The sequence below is a fragment of the Phascolarctos cinereus genome, unplaced genomic scaffold (genome assembly GCF_003287225.1).
Source record: "Phascolarctos cinereus isolate Bilbo 61053 unplaced genomic scaffold, phaCin_HiC Scaffold_9;HRSCAF=440, whole genome shotgun sequence".
Classification (NCBI taxonomy): Eukaryota; Metazoa; Chordata; class Mammalia; order Diprotodontia; family Phascolarctidae; genus Phascolarctos; species Phascolarctos cinereus.
This window is the reverse complement of record NW_027556402.1, coordinates 118,322,363-118,341,686: the sequence shown is the minus strand read 5'-3', so window position 1 is coordinate 118,341,686 and position 19,324 is coordinate 118,322,363. Positions and strand designations below refer to the sequence as shown.

Below are 19,324 nucleotides of genomic sequence, written 5' to 3'. Positions count from 1 at the left end.
CGGGCTGGGCAGGAGGCGGGCCTTTGTGATGTCGGGCTGTTCCAGGCTCCGCCCCTGGCCCCCGCCCCTCCGCCCTTTCCACTTCGGTTTATCAGGTTGGTGAAGTGGGACCGGCGGCTTAAGAGTGAAAAACAGGAAAAGGCTAATCTCCCTTTTTGGCCCAGCCACCGTCGATCCCTTACGCCATGCTGCCCTTGGAAGCTGGTTTTGGTTTTTTTTTTTTGGGGGGGGCGTTGGACTAAATGAGAGGTTCTTAAGTTTTGGCACTTTGGCGAAGGAAGATAAGCATGTATGAAACGCCTACTATGTGCTGGGCTCTGTGCTAAGCGCTTTACAGATATTTCATTCGGTTCCCATAACAACCTTGATTGTTGCTATTGTTATCTCCATTTTACAGAGGAGGAAACTGAGGCAGACAAAAGTGAGAAAAGACTTGCCAGGGAAGCGTCAGGGTTTGGATTTGAATTCAGATCTTCCTGACTCCAGACGCCACCTAGCTGCCTCATATGTGAAGACTATGGGTCCCTTCTCAGAATAATGTTTTTAACCCATTGAAGGAAATGCTAAATTTCGGTTAGAGATGGATGAAAATAATGTTCCCCAAGAACGCTTGAAATTTATTTAGCAAACTACTCTCCCTCTCTCGGCTCCAGACCTTTTCTCTGGCTGTTCCTCATGCCTGGAATGTTCTCCCTCTTCCACTTCAACTACTGATTTGCAGGGCTTCTTTCCCAACTAAAATCCCATCTTTTACTGGGAGCCTTCTCCAACCCTTTTAATTGTAGTGTCTTCCCTCTTCTAATTATTTCCTATTTATCCTATATAGAGCTTACTTGGTACATATTTGTTTGTATCTTGTCTTCCCCATTGGATTGTAAGCTCCTTGAGAATAGAGACTGTCTTTTACCTCTTTTTGTATCTGTAGCTCTTAGCATAGGGTATAAATGTTATTGATTGATTGATTGGGACCTCAGTGTTAAGAACCCCTGGACCAGATGGTCTCTAAATTCCCTTCTAATGCCTAGAGAAAATTACTCAACCTTTCAGAATTCCAGATTCCTCACCTGTAAAATGAGGGTGCTTAATTAAATGACCTCTAAGGTCCCTTCCAAGTCTAAATCAGTGATCCTACAAAATAATCCTACTTGAACCTTAAAAGGCCTATGTTCATCAAGTTCTTTTCTGTTGAGTATTTTTCTTTGAAAGATTTACTGTACTATACTATCTACTATTCTGTATAAAGTAATAATGATGTTAACTCATGTAGTTATATAAGGCTCACATGATGCCTTTCTCACAATCCTGTTAAGTAGACATGCAAGTGTTATCCTATTTTGCAAACAAATAGAGACTAGGAGAATGAAGACTTAGTTCAGGGGCTGGCCCCTTAATAAATGCTTGTTGACAGTGAAGTCTCTTCACAAAGCCAGGCATCCCTACTTCAATTTCCATTATACCAGTTGCTTATCCTCTTTTACCACAGTGACTTCTGTCAAATTTATGAACATCAATAAAAACAATACACCAAAATCTTTTTTCCTTCCTACTTTTTCTTTAGCCCAGGAAATTTAAATTATATGTTATTGGTCTACTTTATAACTTTGTCCAAGAACTGCTGACCACAAAGTTAAACAATTAGGAGTGTAATAGATTTTCTGGCTTATCTGTATATAAAACTGCCTCTCCAATGGATTGATGACACATGAGTCACTTTATAGTTTTGCAACGAGTTTGGGCCTCTAGGTCTTAAGCTCAAGTAAGCAAACCAGCCACCAATTTACTGAGTCAGTGACTAGCTCTCAAATTATAATTTTGTCTTCTCAGCAAGTTAGTGTATATATCCTTCCTATGGCTTCATTTGGAAGGAAGCATGCCACAACACAGACCCTATTCACTATCTAACAGGTTTGAACAGAAGCCATGTGTCAGAGTATTCAAGCTTAACAAGCAAATTATTAATTGCCTTGAGGCTGCTAGTAAAAGTCACCCCTCACTGCCCTCATATATATATATGTGTGTGTGTGTGTGTGTGTATGTATGTATGTATATATGTATTTTTTTTTACTAGAGGTTCCATCTTTTCTCTCTTACTATAGATTTTGAGAAAGTGATGGAGTAATGAAAATTTCCCACATGTTGGAAGCTGCTTGAATAGAATTATGCCGGAAAATACACTTGTGACAAAAGCTAGAAACCAGATCTGAAATGACAGTTTAAACCAGGACTAAAAGGTAGTGTGCTGTAGTGGAAAGAACTCTGGAGTTAAGATGTTGGGTTTAAATCCTGGCTTTTACTGATCTTGGACAACTTAGTTCACCTCTCCTGGCCTTGGTGCCTTCATTTGCAAAAAAAAAAAAAGGGGCGGGAGAAAGAGAGAGGAGTAAGGCTAGATAATTTCTAAGGACTCTCAACTCTAGATTCGCTAATAGCTATGAAAAACCTGGAATTGGGGATGTAGGTTACTTACTAGCTGTGAGTCCACATCCAAATTACTTACTTTCCTTGAACTTGTTTCCTATCTTAGGTCACTAGGTACCATTATTGATAAAAGCCCTAGAAGTAGAGGCAGGAAGACCTGAGTTCCAATTCAGTTTTACACACTAGCTGTGTGGCCTTGGACAAGTTATTTCTGTTTTCCCACAAAACAAACATCTGGTACGCAACAAGCACTATATAAACACTAGTTATTATCTGTTCCTGATTATTCAGAAGGAGCTTCAATTTCATCAAGATGGGGAACTCCTGATATGGGGATTCCCTCCACTGACTGACAAGTCCTAGGGAGTTGTTTGGGGCACATGGTGGTAAATCAACTTGCCAAGGGTTATGATACTACTAAATGTCAGAGGTAGAATTTATACCTAGATTTTTCTGACTTTCAAGGCCAACACAATATGCCATACACTGTATTGCTTCGAGTCATCTCTGTACAATGGAGATAATGTTTATACTATGTATTTCACAGGGCTGTTAGGAGGAAAGAGTTTAATAAGCTTTTATAAAATGTTGTCATTATATTTGAGTGCTGCCATTATCTCCAGTTGGGCTACCTAACTTTGAGTATTGAAGCTGTCATGTAACATCCAAGAGACCTGAACTTTACTTCTAGTCTTTTCATGATCTAGGTAACACAAATAAGGCTAATTCCTTCCCTTACCCTTAGTTTCTATGGAGTTTGTGATGATGCATTAAAAAACACAACTTAGTTTTTAGTGAAGATATTACTAAATGAAATAACATTTAATCTATTCCCAGAATTAAATGAAGAATTTGCAAATGAAATAATTTAATTACTTTTAAATCTTTTTTGAGATGGAGAAAAACAAAACAGGGCTGCAAATATAACAGGTAAAGTTTGTAATTCACTCAGCAGCATCAAACAATGGCATGGGATAATAATGTTTCTGTGAATACCTGGATAGAATGCCATTCACTGTAACTGAGGCTAATTTGAATCTCCAGCTTTCAGAAGGTAGTTATCAACATAGCTATTTTATTGTTGAGCTCAGACTATCAAAGCCACTAGACTGTGTGACTAGACTGATGCTATCTGCTTATATAAACTTGTGTGCATTTTAACTATGATACTATCTGGACAAACGTAGAGTCCAGAAACCTGCCACTGGGACTGGGGGCTATTTACTTCTTTGTCATAGAAACAAAATCATATTTGCCAAACTATATCAGTGGTTCACCTGTGCAGGTATTCAATCTTATTCTGATACTATGTATCACAGATTAACAGTTCTTTTTTTTTTGTCAAAAGATTATACTGGTGTGGTGAGCTATTTTTCAATGGAAATTAGGGAACCAATGCAAAAAAACCCAAACAAACCCAAAAAACCCTTCCAATACTTATTAAGCTTGAGGGCTTGAAGTCTGATATTTGATAAACTATGTGACTAAGCTAACTGTTAATAGATACAACATTTCCTTGCACTTTTACATATCAAGCTATATTATTTGATTTCAAGAACTCCTAGGGAATGTTCGTTACCTATGATATGACAGCATGATATGGAGCTTCAGACTCTTTCCACAACCCTCCTGCTCTCTAAAGTCATTTGTTCAAGTCAACACATTTTTGGACACCGTGCTAGGCTTTGAGGATACAATGGCAAAAATGTAATGACCCTTGATCTCACATTCTACTGACTTTTTCTAATAAAATTTTTTCCCTAATATTTTACAATAGCTATTCTTACAAAATAGAATTGTTAGCTATAGTTTTTAGAAATAAGTTTTATTGATATCTTTTGTTCTTACATCATAGTAATTTCTCTTCCTTTCCTCTCTCCCACCCTGAATCTAATCTTGTAACAAAGAAACAGTTAAGAAAAATAAGATACAGTGATAGTATCTGTGTATGCAACATTCTGCCCACTTAGAGGTGGGTATGTTTCATTATTTCCACTCTGAGACCATTATTGTTTTTTCAGTCACTCAGATCTACTTTTTAGAGATTTTATTTACACTTGTCACTGTCTCTCATTCTTCTGCTTCATGCTTGTTGTTTCAGTTGCTTAGGTAGGTGCTCTAAACTCTAGCTAGAGGCTAGAATGATGGACTGGGAGTCAGACCTGAGTTCAAATCTTACCTCAGACACTTTAGTAGTTGTGAGACTCTGAGCAAGTAATTACACCTAGGCGAGCTTCAAATGCCTCATTCTTCTGAATGAACAAAGGAATTCACTTAACACAAAAAGCTCTGAGAATTAGAGGCGCTAATACAGCACATATCTTACTGGGTTGATGTGAGGATTAAAATGAGATGACAATTCTCACTTATTTTATTCCATAACCTCATTTTCTCTGAGGTCATTTTATTCCTATTTTCTTACTATGCGATATTTCATTACATTCATGTACTACAGTTTATTCAGTCATTCAACTTCCTCCCCCTCTACCCATTTCAATTTTCTTCTTGAACTTCGGGCAACCTCTTAATCCAGAAGTCTATGTTTCTAACTCTTTTTTTCTTCTGAATGGTCTTAGTGACTCAGAATTTTCAAGTCTCATCTACAAATTAGATATGCACCCCAACAAATAGGCACAGTGGTAAAGAAGCCGAAGCTTTGCGGTGCAGCTAGGAGAGTTGGCTTCCCTCCCGTGACACTACTCTGGGGCTGGCCGAGGGTTAAGTTCCCTCTCTCCGCGGGGACATTCCAGCTTCCTAATGTAACCCACTTCGTTATCAGAATACCAGCCCCCCAGAGACCTTTAGACTTTCGTTGTGGGAGGCACACCCCGTCCTCGTCCCCAGCCAAGGCTGCTCTGATCCACAAGTTTGGGGCAGGCAGCCCACTGACACTCAGGCTAGCCTGGCAGGGGAAGCGGCGGGAGGGGGAGGGGAGAAGAGTTCTGTACTTTGGAGAGGAAGGGCAGGCACGTCCCGCCCCGCTCGGCTCCCGGGCCGCAGCAACTCACCCACTACCACCCAAGGGCTCTGGGCGGGACTGGAGGCGAGGACTAGGAAGGATAGGAAGGGGAGGGGATGAGAGGGGAAAGGAGGTCACGGCGCCTGCGCGCTACGAGGTGTGACCCGGGTGGGAAAGCCCTCCGCGTCCGCCATTTTGGCTACCTCTGTCGGTCTGTTCAGTTACCACGTGAACCGCCGACGGGGACCCGCCGGGGGGAGGCGGCGGCGGCGGCAGGAACAGGGAAAGGAAGAGAAAAGCGGCTGAGAGCAAGCCAGGCCGGCGGGCAGGCGGGCGCAACAGCGCGGCGGCGGCGGCGGGTGCTCGGGGCTGAGGAGGCAGCCCGGGGACGGCGGCGGACACACACACACACACACACACACACCCACAGCGCCCCAGACAGACCCGACCGAACCCGGGCGGCGGCGGCGGGAGCCGCGGGAGGAGCCGGGACGATGCCGGCCGTGAGCCTCCCGCCCAAGGAGAACGCACTCTTCAAGCGGATCCTGGTGAGTGCAGCCCCCGCGCTAGGGCTCCGCCGCGATTGCCGCTTGGCCGCCCGGCGGCCGCCGCGCCCCGGCCCGCGCGCGCCCCTCGCGTCCGTGCCTCGCGCCCCGGCCGCCCTGCGGCCCTGCCCGCGCCCCGCCTAGGCCCGGGCGGGCGGCCCGGACGGGGGTGCGGGGTCCCTGCGGCGGGCGCCTCATTCATTGAAGCGAGTTACGTCTTCACCCGCTGCGACCCCGCTGGGGCCGCGGCCCCTGTGCCCGCCCAGGGACCGGGTTCCCCGCTCAGCCCCGCCGGAGCGAGCCGCAGCAGGCCCCCTCGGCCCGCCGCACCCCGGGCTGCGCCCGCTTCCCGGGCGAGGGGCCGGCGTATTTGCGACCCGGCTCTGCCGTCCCTTTTCCCGGGAGGTGGAGACCAGGTGGGGCCTGGCGGGAGGGGGCGGTCCAGGAGGAAAGAAAAAAAAAGTTTGGAGCTTTTAGTTGTAAGGTTGACTTTTTCTTGCGAATGAGATGTGTGTGTATGGCCAAATACCAAACACAAACTCCGTAGCTGCAGAACAGAGGAAAAGACTCTAGTAATGAGTCTGTTTGCTCAAACTTTTGAGTCATTTTCTCGTTGCAGTTGTGAACAATTTGCGTTCCTAAATTAGTGTTTCTGGTGGTGTCTGTGAAGTACTGTTAGGACTTTAAAGTATGATGTGTAGCTACAATGCCATGACTACATTGTAGCACGTTTTCACCTGGCTTGTAGTGTGCGTGGAATAGAGATCCTGCCCTTTCCATGCCCATACACTTTATCCATGAAAGGATTTCACAGTAACTAATTGTAAGTTGCTCCGCAGGAAAATATTAACTTAGCCTAAGAATCCATTTCTTATGTTTTAAACTTTGGAAAGTGTGGTACTCTGGAAATCATCTTTAAAAAATTGGAACTGGTAAACCAAGTCATCAAATTGGTATGATGAAGTCCTATATTTGTACAAGAGATCAAGGTAGTTTGTGTAGGAAAACAGTGGGAAAACTGCTCTCAGCATCTCATAGTTATTTTAGTCTTTGGTACTATCTGAGCAAATTAGAATTTTTAGTAGTTTTCATCCTTTTAAAGTGTAATTGGATCTTAAATATCAAATGCAGTCAAAGTTACAGAGTGGCAACTTTGATTAACACCGAAATGATTCACACGTCTGAAATACTGTGGTTTTTAAAAACAAGTTGTAGTTAAATGCTATTAAGAAAGAACCTTAGAATCTAGATCCTAGATTGATATTGTGACTGTGTCTATAAAGATAGGAATAGGGATTAGACTTGTGTTTGCATTGATATCGGGAACTCTCATGTGAGGAAACTCTCTACCAATTCAGATCAGTGACTTGCGTAGTCTTAGTTGCCTAAAGCACTGAGAGGTTAAATGACATTCAGTTTGTGGCAGGGCATGACTTTGACCCCAGATCTTCCTAGCTGTATTTATAAGATATGTCTGAGGAAGGTATAAATAACTAAGCAGAAAGTTGTGAGATGTTTTAATCACTAGATAGTAGGAAGCTGTAAAATTATTCTACATTAAAAGTAAAGAAGAGGTAATTAATGGGATTTTGCATTCTAGTCGTCTGGAGTTTCAAAGTTGATCAAGTTTGTCAGTTCATAGGTATTTTAGGAAGTTGAGCAGCATTAGTAGATCAGACTTTTTCAGTCCCAGAAAAAATGGGCATTCCTAATGACTTATAGTAAAACATTCTTGTCAAATAGATATTTGTTCACAATTGGACTTAAATAGGAAGATAGTTGATGTTTTTAGTATCAGATTGAAATTTCATGATAAAATATGTGTATGCTTTTTTTTTTGAATCAGTTTCTAAATCACTGAAGATTTCCAGAATTAGGGTTTCTGCAGTAAATTTTATTAGGGCTGGTCCTGGGCCATTAATAGTGTGCTTATGTGAGCTCTTCTGTTTTGTTCTAACTTTGATATGAAGTATAAGCTAGAGAGTTGAACCATAAGTTGGCTGGATATCTGTATAGCGTGTCTTCTCTTTCGGTCACTGTGACATAATTTGTCCAGTGGAAAAAACTGGCTTTATTTACATTTTGACATGAAATTTTAAGCAAATTTTTTTTGGTTGCAATAGGATTTTACAGTTTTATTATTGTAAATAAAAATCAGAAATTTCCTAAGCTATATCTTCAGTGAGTTCTGGATGTTTATTTTGGGTACAACTTGCTGTTCTGAGTTCTTAAAGAATATTTTGAGTTTGAAATATTTTAAATTGGTGCTTCTGTTGACAAATATGGTTAGCATACTTTTTCGTATTGTACATTGTGTCATAATTACAGGTATTTTCTTTAGTCAAATCTGGTAGCTTTGGTGCAGAGGCAAGAGCAATGGGCTTGGAGAACTTGGTTTTGAATCACAGCTCTGTTGCTTACTACCTGTCATCTTGAGCAGTTCATTATCACTTTCTGAGCCTTGGTTTCCTCAATGAAATTAGGGTGTTGGACTAGAATCAAGAAATGATCTCTAAGGGCCCTAGCACTTTTAAGAACCGTAGCTTATACGTTCTGAACTGAGAAGTCATTTATTTTCTACTTAGCTATCAGTGATAAGGATTATTTGCATGTATAAACCTGTTTTTAAAGTAGGCAAAAAGAAGAGTGAAATCATTTGTGGGGCAAAACCTGCAAATGCTTCAGCTCAAAATACATGAATTCTGCAACTGATTACACACAAAAGAAAGGTGTAAAAGTATTCTCTTACCTTGAGTTTAAGTAAAAGGTGATAAATTCTAGTAATCTACAGTTTCCTAGGTGAAAAGAAAACTTAAGTTATTAAAGCTAAGCAAAATACAGACTTAGTTGGATTTTATCCCATTTGGGGAAAAAATTCATTTTGAAAAGGTCTATAAACAATTAGCCAGTGAGAGATTTAATACTTTTCATGAAATGGCATTAATATTTTATTTGAAGGTTAGTTTTAAGAGCAAGGGATAAAGTTTTCTTTTTTACAAAAAAAGAGGAAAGCCTGGGGAAAGCTCTTTTTTTTTTTGTAAAGGGAATATAGTTCTTAGTATATATGCTACAGATAGTGAAAGTAAATCCCTTATGGAATTTTTTTGCCCTTGGAGAGAGAACCAGCCTAGTTGATTGCATGGTGTTAAGTATTTATAACAGCATAGATTTACAAGGCTCTATAGATGACCAACTTATTTCACAGTAGGCTACAACAAAACTTCAGTTCTCCCTCCAGGAATTGTATAGTTTTGGGGCACTGGTTCTAACAGAATCTTGTCTATAATAGAACATTTAGTAGGATTTTATTTGTATTCTTAAATACTTTAAAAGATAACAATAATGGGATCAGGATGTCAAATACGATAAATTGGGCTAAAGAGCCAATAGGTGCCCTTTAAATGCCTGGTGAATGAATAACTACTTTAAAATGGCTTGTGGGTATTCCCCTCCACCTGTGTAGTTTGCAGTCAGTAAACTTATTAGAAGTTGTTTTGGCCAGAAAAAAAAATCTTCTGGTGAGGGTCCTATTTGATCTTAATTAGACTGGTCCTTGGTTGTAAGTAAAGCATAAAGGGGCCGTCCTTGAAAGTTTTCCAGCTTGGTGCAGGGCCTGCCATAGCTTGTGCTTTGCTTATGTAGCCTTCAATAATTTGGGGTCACCTCCATACCATTATGAGGCATTAGAAGAGGACTTGAATGCATACAGGAGGATATTTAGTTGATTTGGATTTTGAAATTTATCAGTTAAAAGTGTCAGCCTAAATGTTGATGTTTGTGTGTTATCCTTTATAAACACAAACACAAGTTTTTTATTTCTAGTCTTTTAAAAAACACTTTGAATAAGAACTGAGCATTCATTCATTCAACAAGAATTTATTAAGTATTTGAAATCTTGTAATATTAAGCTAAATTTACTGTTTATATTTTTCACTTTAGATTCACAAAAGTTTCAGTTCAGTTTGGCAAATATTTTCAATACTATAATCAATTTTTAGTGGTCTGAAATTTTAAAAAATGTGGTAGAGAGGAACTATAGAACTACAAATTCTTCCAAAGTAAGAAATAAAGATGTTTTTGTTGAATTTTTCTGGTTCGCTGTAATATTGACTATTTTTAAATAGATTATAATGAAATGTATTTGATACTCAACTGATAGTTAACACAATTAACCTTTGATACAAAGGTGATACACCTATGACAGTTCTTTTTCCCACACTTCGGGGGTCTGTAATCTAGTTGGGGATATAGACAAGGGTATACAGTGATGCCCTTATTAAATCCTTTGGGAAAGAGACAGAATGCTGTGATAGCTAGGGAGCTGATCTGAGAGTTAGGAAGACTAGAATGCAAATTCTGTCTCTTATACATACTGGATTTATGACTGTGGGCTAGTAAATCACTTAACCTCACGTCCCCAGGTAACTGCAGGGGTAAAAGTAGAAAAATCTTTTGGAAATAAATCTGGGGCTGGGTGCAAAGGATGTTAGGGGTAAAATTGGGAGGAAGTTCTCAACTTCTCAGTGCTAGGTTGTTGGACAGGATTGAAGAGGAACCAAGAGTGATGCTGTTCTCAAACTCTTTTAATGCTTGCAACTTCTAACCACCTGAAATTGAACTTGACTCAGACTTGTCACTCATGCATATGAGGTGCCTCTGAATCTCTGTGCAAGTAACCATCATGGAAGAAGTATTAGTTGTCCTAAATTCTCCCCAATCGCCAACAGTCCAAGAGGGAACTGAAGCCCACTTTAACCTGGAGGGTAGATAAGGACAAAAGGTAAGATAAGGAGGGTCTAAGATTTGGTAGTAAGGAGTCTACATCTGGACATCCTGCCAGTAATAATAAAATGTCTTGGAAAGTATTCTCTTAATTACAGAAGTATTAAGCTACAAAAACAAATATTGTTTTTTAATCATAGGCCTACCTCAAGGCTATCCTGGGTCTTCTCTCTCTCTTCTTCCCTCCCTTTCTCCTCCCATGGTATCAATTATCCTCTCCCTACAGATCTCCATATCTAGCACTCATCTTCTGCAGTGGCCTGCATGCTGAACTCCAGACTAGATGGAATCTTAAACTGAAGTTGTCCAAAACAAAACTCATTTTTGTTTAGTCTGTATGTATTGAATATGTACCTATTTATATATACATTAAATTATCTTCCCCTATTAGATTGTAAATTCCTTGAGAGCAAGGACTATCTTTTTCCTATTTGTATCCCCAGTGCTAGCACATAGTAATCCCTTAATAAAAATGATTAGAATTTCTCAATTCTTTGATATAGACATTAAGTGCTCATTTCTAACTAGCTGCATTCTCTGGGATTGGACTCCATTATAGTCATGCCTGCAGGAAACCTCCTTCCTGGGAAACTCATCATCCTTCCATATTTCATTAGCTTTAGTACTCACGCCTCATCAGTACTCTCGGCCCCTCTGATTGAAGGTCTGAAGGGTAGGATAAAGAAATCTTCCCACAGCTTCCATTTAAAGAGGACTCCCTGGCCAGCCAACTCTTCACTTCCCACAAACTTGAATTGGACTTCACCATGCCTCCATGACAATATCTTTTCTTTCTTTTGTGTATTGTTAGGTTAGAACCTCCTTGAGGGAAGGGACTATATTTCTTTTTTCATATTGGTATCCCTAGCACTTAGTACAGTGCTTGACACAATAGTAAGTGCTTAATAAATATTTGACTAACAGGAAATAGGGGAAGGAGATTTGCTTGTGGGTTAAAACTGAGAAGATTCAAGAAAGAGGTTGGACTTAAAAGAAGGTTACAGTGATGTAGGAATATAGGAGGGAGTTAAAGATAAATAGACTCTGGACTGGCTTGGAAAACCTGAGTCCACAGTCAGGCCCCATTGTAGGCATATCTTCAGCTCCTTTGGATTCCTGGATGTCACTTCTTTCCATCATAGGCTCCTGCCTCTAACTAAGGTACTTCATACAGGACTATCCCAGGAGAAGCTTCCTTTATACTCAGATGGGTATATGATTTCATTTGTTTGAATGCTTCATCTAGTGATTCAGATTACAGCCTCTTCATACCTGCTTGGTCTGTGCAACTCTTATTCATGTCTTCCTATGAGTTGTCTATTGGGGATCCACCCAACCTGCTGGAGGCTTTTCTGACATTTCGAGGATCCCAATGGAGCAGTTGGTCTGTTCACCTGTTATCTCTTGTCCTCATTACATGACTAGCCTGTTCTGATTGCATATTTTGCTAATGATGTCTTCTTCAGTTCTTCCAAGTTCCTTATTGGTTGTATATTGTAGCATCTTCACATCTGCCAGGTACCCCTTTGTTGCTGTCAGCCTGATAATTATTTTCACTTCTTTAGAGACCTTTATATTCTACATGTTGTATTTTGTTTAAAATTTTTGCATCTATATTCATTAGAGAAATTGGTCTTTTCTTTCTCTATTTTGACTCTTCCTGGTTTAGGTATCAACACCATATTTGTATCATAGAAAGAATTTGGTAAGACTCCTTCTTCACCTATTTTCCCAAATAGTCTATATAGTATTGGAATTAATTGTTCTTTAAATGTTTGATAGAATTCGCATGTAAATCCATCTGGCCCTGGAGAGTTTTTCCTAGGGAGTTCATCAATGGCTTGTTCAGTTTCTTTTTCTGAGATGGGGTTATTTAAGTATTTTACTTCCTCTTCGGTTAATCTGGGCTATTCTACATGTTGTATGCATCCAACACAGTATTAGAAAGATAGGCCTTTGATTTGAGGAGATACTTGACTGTCTTTTTTGGGGGGGCAATTGGGGTTAAGTGACTTGCCCAGGGTCACACAGCTAGTAAGTGTCAAGTGTTTGGTCTGAGGGCAGATTTGAACTCAGGTCCTTCTGACTTCAGGGCCAGTGCTCTATCCACTGCACCACCTAGCTGCCCCTGATATTTGACTGTCAATAAAGGAACATTGCAATTTCATCAGGTAAGTCCAGCCTACTGTCCTGTTTAACCCTAGACCCAACTTAGTTTGCCACAGTTATATATACTGAAGGACAAATTTACAGGTTGAACATCTGTCACAAGCTAAGTAATAGTCTTTATCCATCTGATTTTTTTTCTTTGTAGATAGAGTAAACTCTTGACTGATCTCTTCCAGGAGGTTCTGCAGTGTCCTGGGGCTTTATACAGAAACCAGTGTCCTAAAACATGAACATCTAGAAGACCACACCCTCTTTAACTTTTTTCTGTCATAGTAGCAAACTCCCTTGGCATTTCTGTATTTTATGCTTTGCCTGATGTTTATGATCAGAGGGTTGTCTAGTGAACAAGATTATCTCTAGGTATCTTTTTTTTTATTCTTTTTTTTTTGGTGTGTGAGGCAGTTGGGGTTAAGTGACTTGCCCAGGGTCACACAGCTAGTGTCAAGTGTCTGATCTGAGACTGGATTTGAACTTAGGTCCTCCTGACTCCAGGACTAGTGCTCTATTCACTTCGCCACCTAGCTGCCCCTCTATATATCTTTAAAAAAGCATTTTTACTTCTGAAAAAAAAAGAGCACTTCCATATACACAACAGAAAACAGAGGATTGTGTATGAAGCCTTGGCTCTCCACTTTATAGTACTTGTTTTTTTAAATTATGTTATATACATTACTTTAAAAGCCTTCCTACTTATCTACGCTTTCTTCTGAACTTTGGGGGGAATCCTCTTTTTGGTGGGCAGGGGCATTATTACTGTTGCTGACTTATTCAGTCCCCTACCATTCTCCCCCCAGTTAAAAAATAGAGGAGGAAAAAAAACCTAACCATGTAATAAATTAGCACAGTGAGGCAAAAATGAATTTATGTATTGGTCATGTCCAAAATACGTATGTCTCTTTCTGCATTTTGAGTCCTTCACCTCTTTCAGGAGGTAGGTAACATATCATCGTAGGTCCTATGGAAACATGGTTATCATTGCATTAATCAGAGTTCTTTGAAAGTAATTTGTTTTTACAGTATTGTCTTTTTGTGTAAGTTCTCCTGGATCACTTCTCTTGTCATTAGTTCATACTCTAGGATTCCTTGAAATCATCTGTATTGCATTCCATTCACGTACCTCATTTTGTTCAGCCCTTTCTCACTTGATGGGTACCCTTCTTAGATTCTAGTTCTTTGCTTCTTCCTTTCTTCCCATCCCTCCTTTGGAAGCAGAAAGCATATTTTACTTGTGCATCTTCCTTACTCAATCCTAGATTGTGTTTCCCTGTTGAGTCTGATGTATTTCTACACCACAATCTGTGTGTTCAGCTCTCCTTTGTCCTTTTTAGATTGTGTGTGTTCAGCTTTTCTTGGTCTGTTTCGGGTAAGAGTGAGGGTCATCTGATACCCATCTACCTTTCCATGTTTGTATACTCTTCTCATATACCTTAGTTATGAGAATAGCAAGTTTCATCCTCTTCTTTCTCCCTTCTACACTATTGTATTAATTTTATTCTCTTTCTCATCAGATTTTCAGAACAGAATCAGTCTCTCTTGTTTTTCTTAGTTAAGTTAAACACCTCAGTACTTTTTTTAGGGGAGGACTGGGTAATGGGGTTAAGTAACTTGCTCAGGGTCACACAGCTAGTTAAGTGTCAAGTTTCTGAGGCCAGATTTGAACTCAGGTCCTCCTGCTCTGTCCACTGTGCCACCTTGCTGCCCTCTCAATACCTTTTAATAGACATTAAGGTTCTGAAGGGAGACTTGTTATTAGAATGTTAGCACTGCATCATCATACATTTCTTTCCAGTTCCTTAAATAAATTTGTTTCTCTAGAGTTTTCTGGACTGTATTTAAAAATTCTTACTCAGCTCTGGTTTTTTCATCAGAAATGCTTGCAAGTCATCTGTTCCATTAAAGATTAGTTAATTTCCATTGTTGAGATTATACTCACCATTGCAGGGGAAGTTATTCTTGGTTGTAAGCCTGTATTGTTTGCCTTTTAAAATATAGCATTCAAAGATCTCTTATCTTAAAAGTTTATATGTTTTCTGTGGTCATTATTTTGTGGTTCCTTGGTCCTTGAACTGCTTCATTCTGGATGCTTGTTCAATAAACATTTGTTAAGCTACTGTGCTGGGGATACAAAAAAGGCAAAAGACAGGCCCTGCTCTCAAAAAGCTCACAGTCTAATGGGAGCAACAACATGCCAACAATTACAAACATACTATATACAGGATAAATTGGAAATAATCAGCAGAGGGAAGTCACTAGAATTAAGGGGGATTGGAAAAGATTTCATAAAGAACATGAGATTTTAACTGAAACTTGAAGGAAACCAGGAGGAAATGATGAGGAAAGAGACAGTTCTGGGCATGTATGGGGAACAGCATTTCTAGGGTCTCTAGAGTCTATAGATAGTGTCTTACAAGGAGGCCAGTATCACTGGAACCCAACGTTTGTGGTGGAGAGGGTGTAAGAAGACTGGAAAGGTGGGGTGGGGTAGAGAAGAAGCTAGGCTATGAAGGGCTTTGAATAACAGAGAATTTTTGTATTTAATCCAGAAGGTAATAGGGAGCCACTTGAATTTGAGTAGGGTTTAGCAAGATTGATTTGACTGCTGAATGGAAAATGCCCTGGAATGGGGAAAGACTTGTAGCAACCAACCAGGAGGAATGAGAGGATTAAGAGGCCTGCACCAGAAAGATGACAGTATCAGAAGAGGAGGGGAGTGTAAGGGATTTTATAAAAGTAAAATCTACAAGCTTTGACAACAGATAGGATATGGGGGTGGGTTAAAGTATGAATTTGAGGATGACATTTAGGTTGGGAGCCTGGGTAACTAGTCATTAATAAGGAAGTTTGGAAAAAGGGAGGGTATGGGGGGGAGATAATAATTCACTTTTGTACATGCTGGGTTTAGGATGGAACAGGACATTCAGTTTGAGATATCCAATAGGCAATTGAAGATTCTTGTCTTGAGGTCAGCAGAGAAAATAGTACTTGAAAATAGATTTGAGGATAATCAGCATAAAGGTGGTGATTGAATCCATGGGAGCCAAGGAGGTCACCGAGTGAAATATTATATAGAGAAAAGAAGGTCTCTGGACAGAGACCTGGAATCACCAATGGCTTGCAGATATGACCTAGATGAAGATACAGCAAACTAGATGAGAAGGATTATTCAGATAGGTAAGAGGAGAACAAGGATAGAGTAGTGTTATGAAAACCTAGAAAGATGAGACTATCAATGAGAATGGTGAGCTACAGTGTCAAAGACTGTGGAGAGGTCAAGAAGGATGAGGATTGAGAAAAGGCTCAAGAGATCATTGGTAACTTTGGATAGAGCAGTTTCTGTTGAGTAATGAGGTAGGAAGCCAGACTATAGAGTTTAAAAACAGAGTGAGAGGAGAGGAAATGGAGGCACTTAATGTAGAAGGCCTTCTAAAGTCTAGTGACAAAAGGAAAAGAGAGGTTACAGGATGATAGATAGTGGAGATGGGTTGATCAAGTGAGGATTGTTTTTGAGGATGGGGGAAACACAGGTATGTTTGTTGGTAGTAGGAAGCAGCCAGTAGACAGGCTAGTAGATAGGAAATTCTGAATTTTGGCTATAACATTCCTGGGACTTTTTCTTTTGGGGTTTTTTGTGGGCAGTATATGATATATTCTTTTTATCTTTAACTTGTCCTCTTGTTCTAGATCTGGACAGTTTTTATGCATGATTTCTTGAAATATAGTGTCTGGGCTTTTTAAAAATCATGGTTTTGGGGGAGTCTAGTGATTTACTTAAATTATCTGTCTTTGACATGTTTTCCAATTTAGTTGTTTTTGATATTAGATACTTTGTGTTCTAATATTTCTTGCTCTCTCAGTCACTGATTTCTGTTTGATCTGTTTTAGTTTTCAGGTTTATTACTTTCTCTTCTAAGCTACTTCCTCTTCCAGTTCTTAAGAATTTTAATTTCTTCTAGGTATTCATGTAACCCTTATGGAAAATCTTTTTTTCCATTTGAGTCTTTGTAGTTGTCATGGAGTTACTCTTTCCTTTTTGGGGATCTCTAGATTTGCAGTAGGTTTTTTTTTTTTATCCTGGTTGATGTCTTCTTTGGTTTACTCATTTCCACAGCTTTAGTTCCTGAACTTCCCTTTGTGCCAGGGCCAGCCTCTGCGCCTTGATGGGCTTTTGGGTGTAATCTTAAGGCCTTGTAGGTACTATTTGGACTTTTGAGGTTTGAAGTGCTACATATTCAAGGCCCTCCTTATATGATGATCTCAGGACAGGTTGCTCACAAAGTTGGAGTCCTGGGGTGACACTTTCTGATCCACACTGCATTCTGAGCTGCTAGGTGTGTACTGTCTGCTGCTGCTCCCCAAGGGTCCTGCTATGGATTGATAACCCTCCCTGGGGTTTCATTTGGGGGGCTCTCTGTTCCTGCCACTCAGAGAGAGAGAGAGAGAGAGAGAGAGCGCGAGCGAGCGAGCATGAGAGCTGTCCACCATGTCACTGGTCCTTCTCTGGTAGAGCTGGGAGGCTGAGGGTTTATTTTTCTATTTTGGCCGTGTCTTCTCTATTCCTGTTGCCCATGAGCTGCACAGGGGGCTGTTTTGTGCATTTCTAGGATGGAAGCAATTACTTAGTGTAATTATTCATTACATTTCTTAGGAAGTTCAGGTTTTTGCTGGAGTAGGTGTGGGGGAGTTGGAAAGCCTTCATGTAGCCATCTTGGCAGGCAGTTCTTCATCAACTTTTTCAAACAAGTTTGTATTATAAACCAGTGTGAACAGCGGCCTCTGCTTCCGTCTGCTTGGCAAGTAAGTCAAGTATTTGCTGATAGAAGTTTTTAGGGTCCTTTGGTCTTTTTGTTATAGCAGTTGATTTAAATCAGTTAAACATCTGTAAGTAATTGTATTCTGAGTTTGTCCTTGAACCTGCTTTTTTGAATGAAAAAACTTGTCATGATTACTATATCTCTTGCAAATAAAATCGATCTTAAAAGCTCAGTTGTCTTTATGATTTAAAAAGTTATTCCACCTTATATTAGTTGGATCATAGGTAAATAATAATTTACTTTCCTTTAGATATAATTTTGCTAAGTCAGCTGCAATAAGTGTGTTGACATAAAACTGAGTGTGTTGACATAAAATGAAGTGGTAAATTAAGATTTAGATCTCAGTGTATATTTCACAACTTATTTTTTAAAAAATCAGATGATATTTGGACCTTTGCAGTGTCCAAAGTATTGACCATCTAATTAAAAGAGAGATCCAATCATTTATCATATAAATAGCCTGAATGTTTCTTTGGTACCCATGGAGTATATAAGATCATTCTGCAATTTTTTCTTTTTGGTGAGGCAGTTGGGTTTAAGTGACTTGTCGGGGGTCACACAGCTAGTACATGTCAAGTGTCTGAGTCCGGATTGTGGATGAGGTCCTCTTGGCTCCTAGCCCAGAGCTCTATCCATTGCACCACCTAGCTGCCCCCACAAATATTTATTAAGTACCTTCTGTGTGTCCGGCACTGTGCTAAGCATTAGGTATACAAAAAGAAGCCCTCAAGGAGCTCACAGTCTAATGGAAGAGATAACAAGCAAACAAATATGCACAAACAAGCTATTTACAGGATAAATAGGAACTGATTAAAAGAGGGAAGGCACAGAAATTAAGAAGGATTGGGAAAAGACTCCTGCAGAAGATGAGATTTTAGTTGGGGCTTAAAGGAAGCCAGGGAGGTCTGGGGGTAGAGATGAGGAGATGAGCCAGAGAAAATACCCAGAGCCAAGGGATGGAGTATCTTATTTGAGGAACAGCAGGGAGACCAGTGTCACTGGATCAAAGAGTACATCATGGGGGAAAGGTGTAAAAAAGCTGGGATGGGGGAGGGGAGGGAAGCTGGTTAGGAAGGGCTTTGAGTACCAACTAGGATTTTGTATTTGGTCCTGGAGGTGATAGAGAGCCACTAGAGTTCATTGAGTAGGGTGGTGACTTGGTGGGACTGAGGTTTAGGAGAATCACTTTGGTGGCTGAATGGATTGGAGTGAGGAGAGATTTGAGGCAGGCAGACCCTCCAGCAGTTATTGCAGTAATCAAGGTGTGAGATGATGAGGACCTGCACCAGAGAGGTGGCAGTGTCAGAGGAGAGAAGGGGTTGTATTTGAGAGCTGTTGCAAAGGTGAAATCAACAGGCCTTGGCAACAGCTTGAATAGGATGGGTAAGAGATAATGAGGAATCTAGTATGACTCCTAGGTTGTGAGTCTGAGGGACTGGGAGGATGGTGTAGTCCTTTATGATGAGAGGGAAAGTAGGAGTAAAGGAGGGTGGAGGGAAGATAATGAGTACAGTTTTAGATATGTTGAGTTTAAGATGTGTACTGGACATCCAGTTTGACATATTTGAAAAGCAACTGGAGATTGTGAGATTGGAGGTCAGCAGAGAGGTGATTTGGGAATCATCAGCATAGAGGTGATA

General features: G+C 40.3%; 1 protein-coding gene and 1 long non-coding RNA gene across 3 annotated transcripts in view; both read left to right on the top strand.

Annotated features, from left to right (window-relative positions):
- Positions 1-15: 15 nt before the first annotated feature.
- LOC110194912 (uncharacterized) lies at positions 16-4,146 on the top strand. Its single transcript, XR_002320830.2, has 3 exons — positions 16-95; positions 2,097-2,231; positions 3,975-4,146. It is a non-coding gene; the product is annotated as an uncharacterized LOC110194912 (long non-coding RNA).
- Positions 4,147-5,536: 1,390 nt separating this feature from the next.
- NAA15 (N-alpha-acetyltransferase 15, NatA auxiliary subunit) overlaps positions 5,537-19,324 on the top strand; it is an 88,765-nt gene continuing 74,977 nt past the window's right edge. For both annotated transcript variants that reach the window (XM_020967492.2, XM_020967490.2), the window contains exon 1: positions 5,537-5,925. In XM_020967492.2, the coding sequence (XP_020823151.2) occupies positions 5,872-5,925 (54 nt within the window). In that variant the 5' untranslated portion in view covers positions 5,537-5,871. The remainder of the gene's footprint in view (positions 5,926-19,324) is intronic.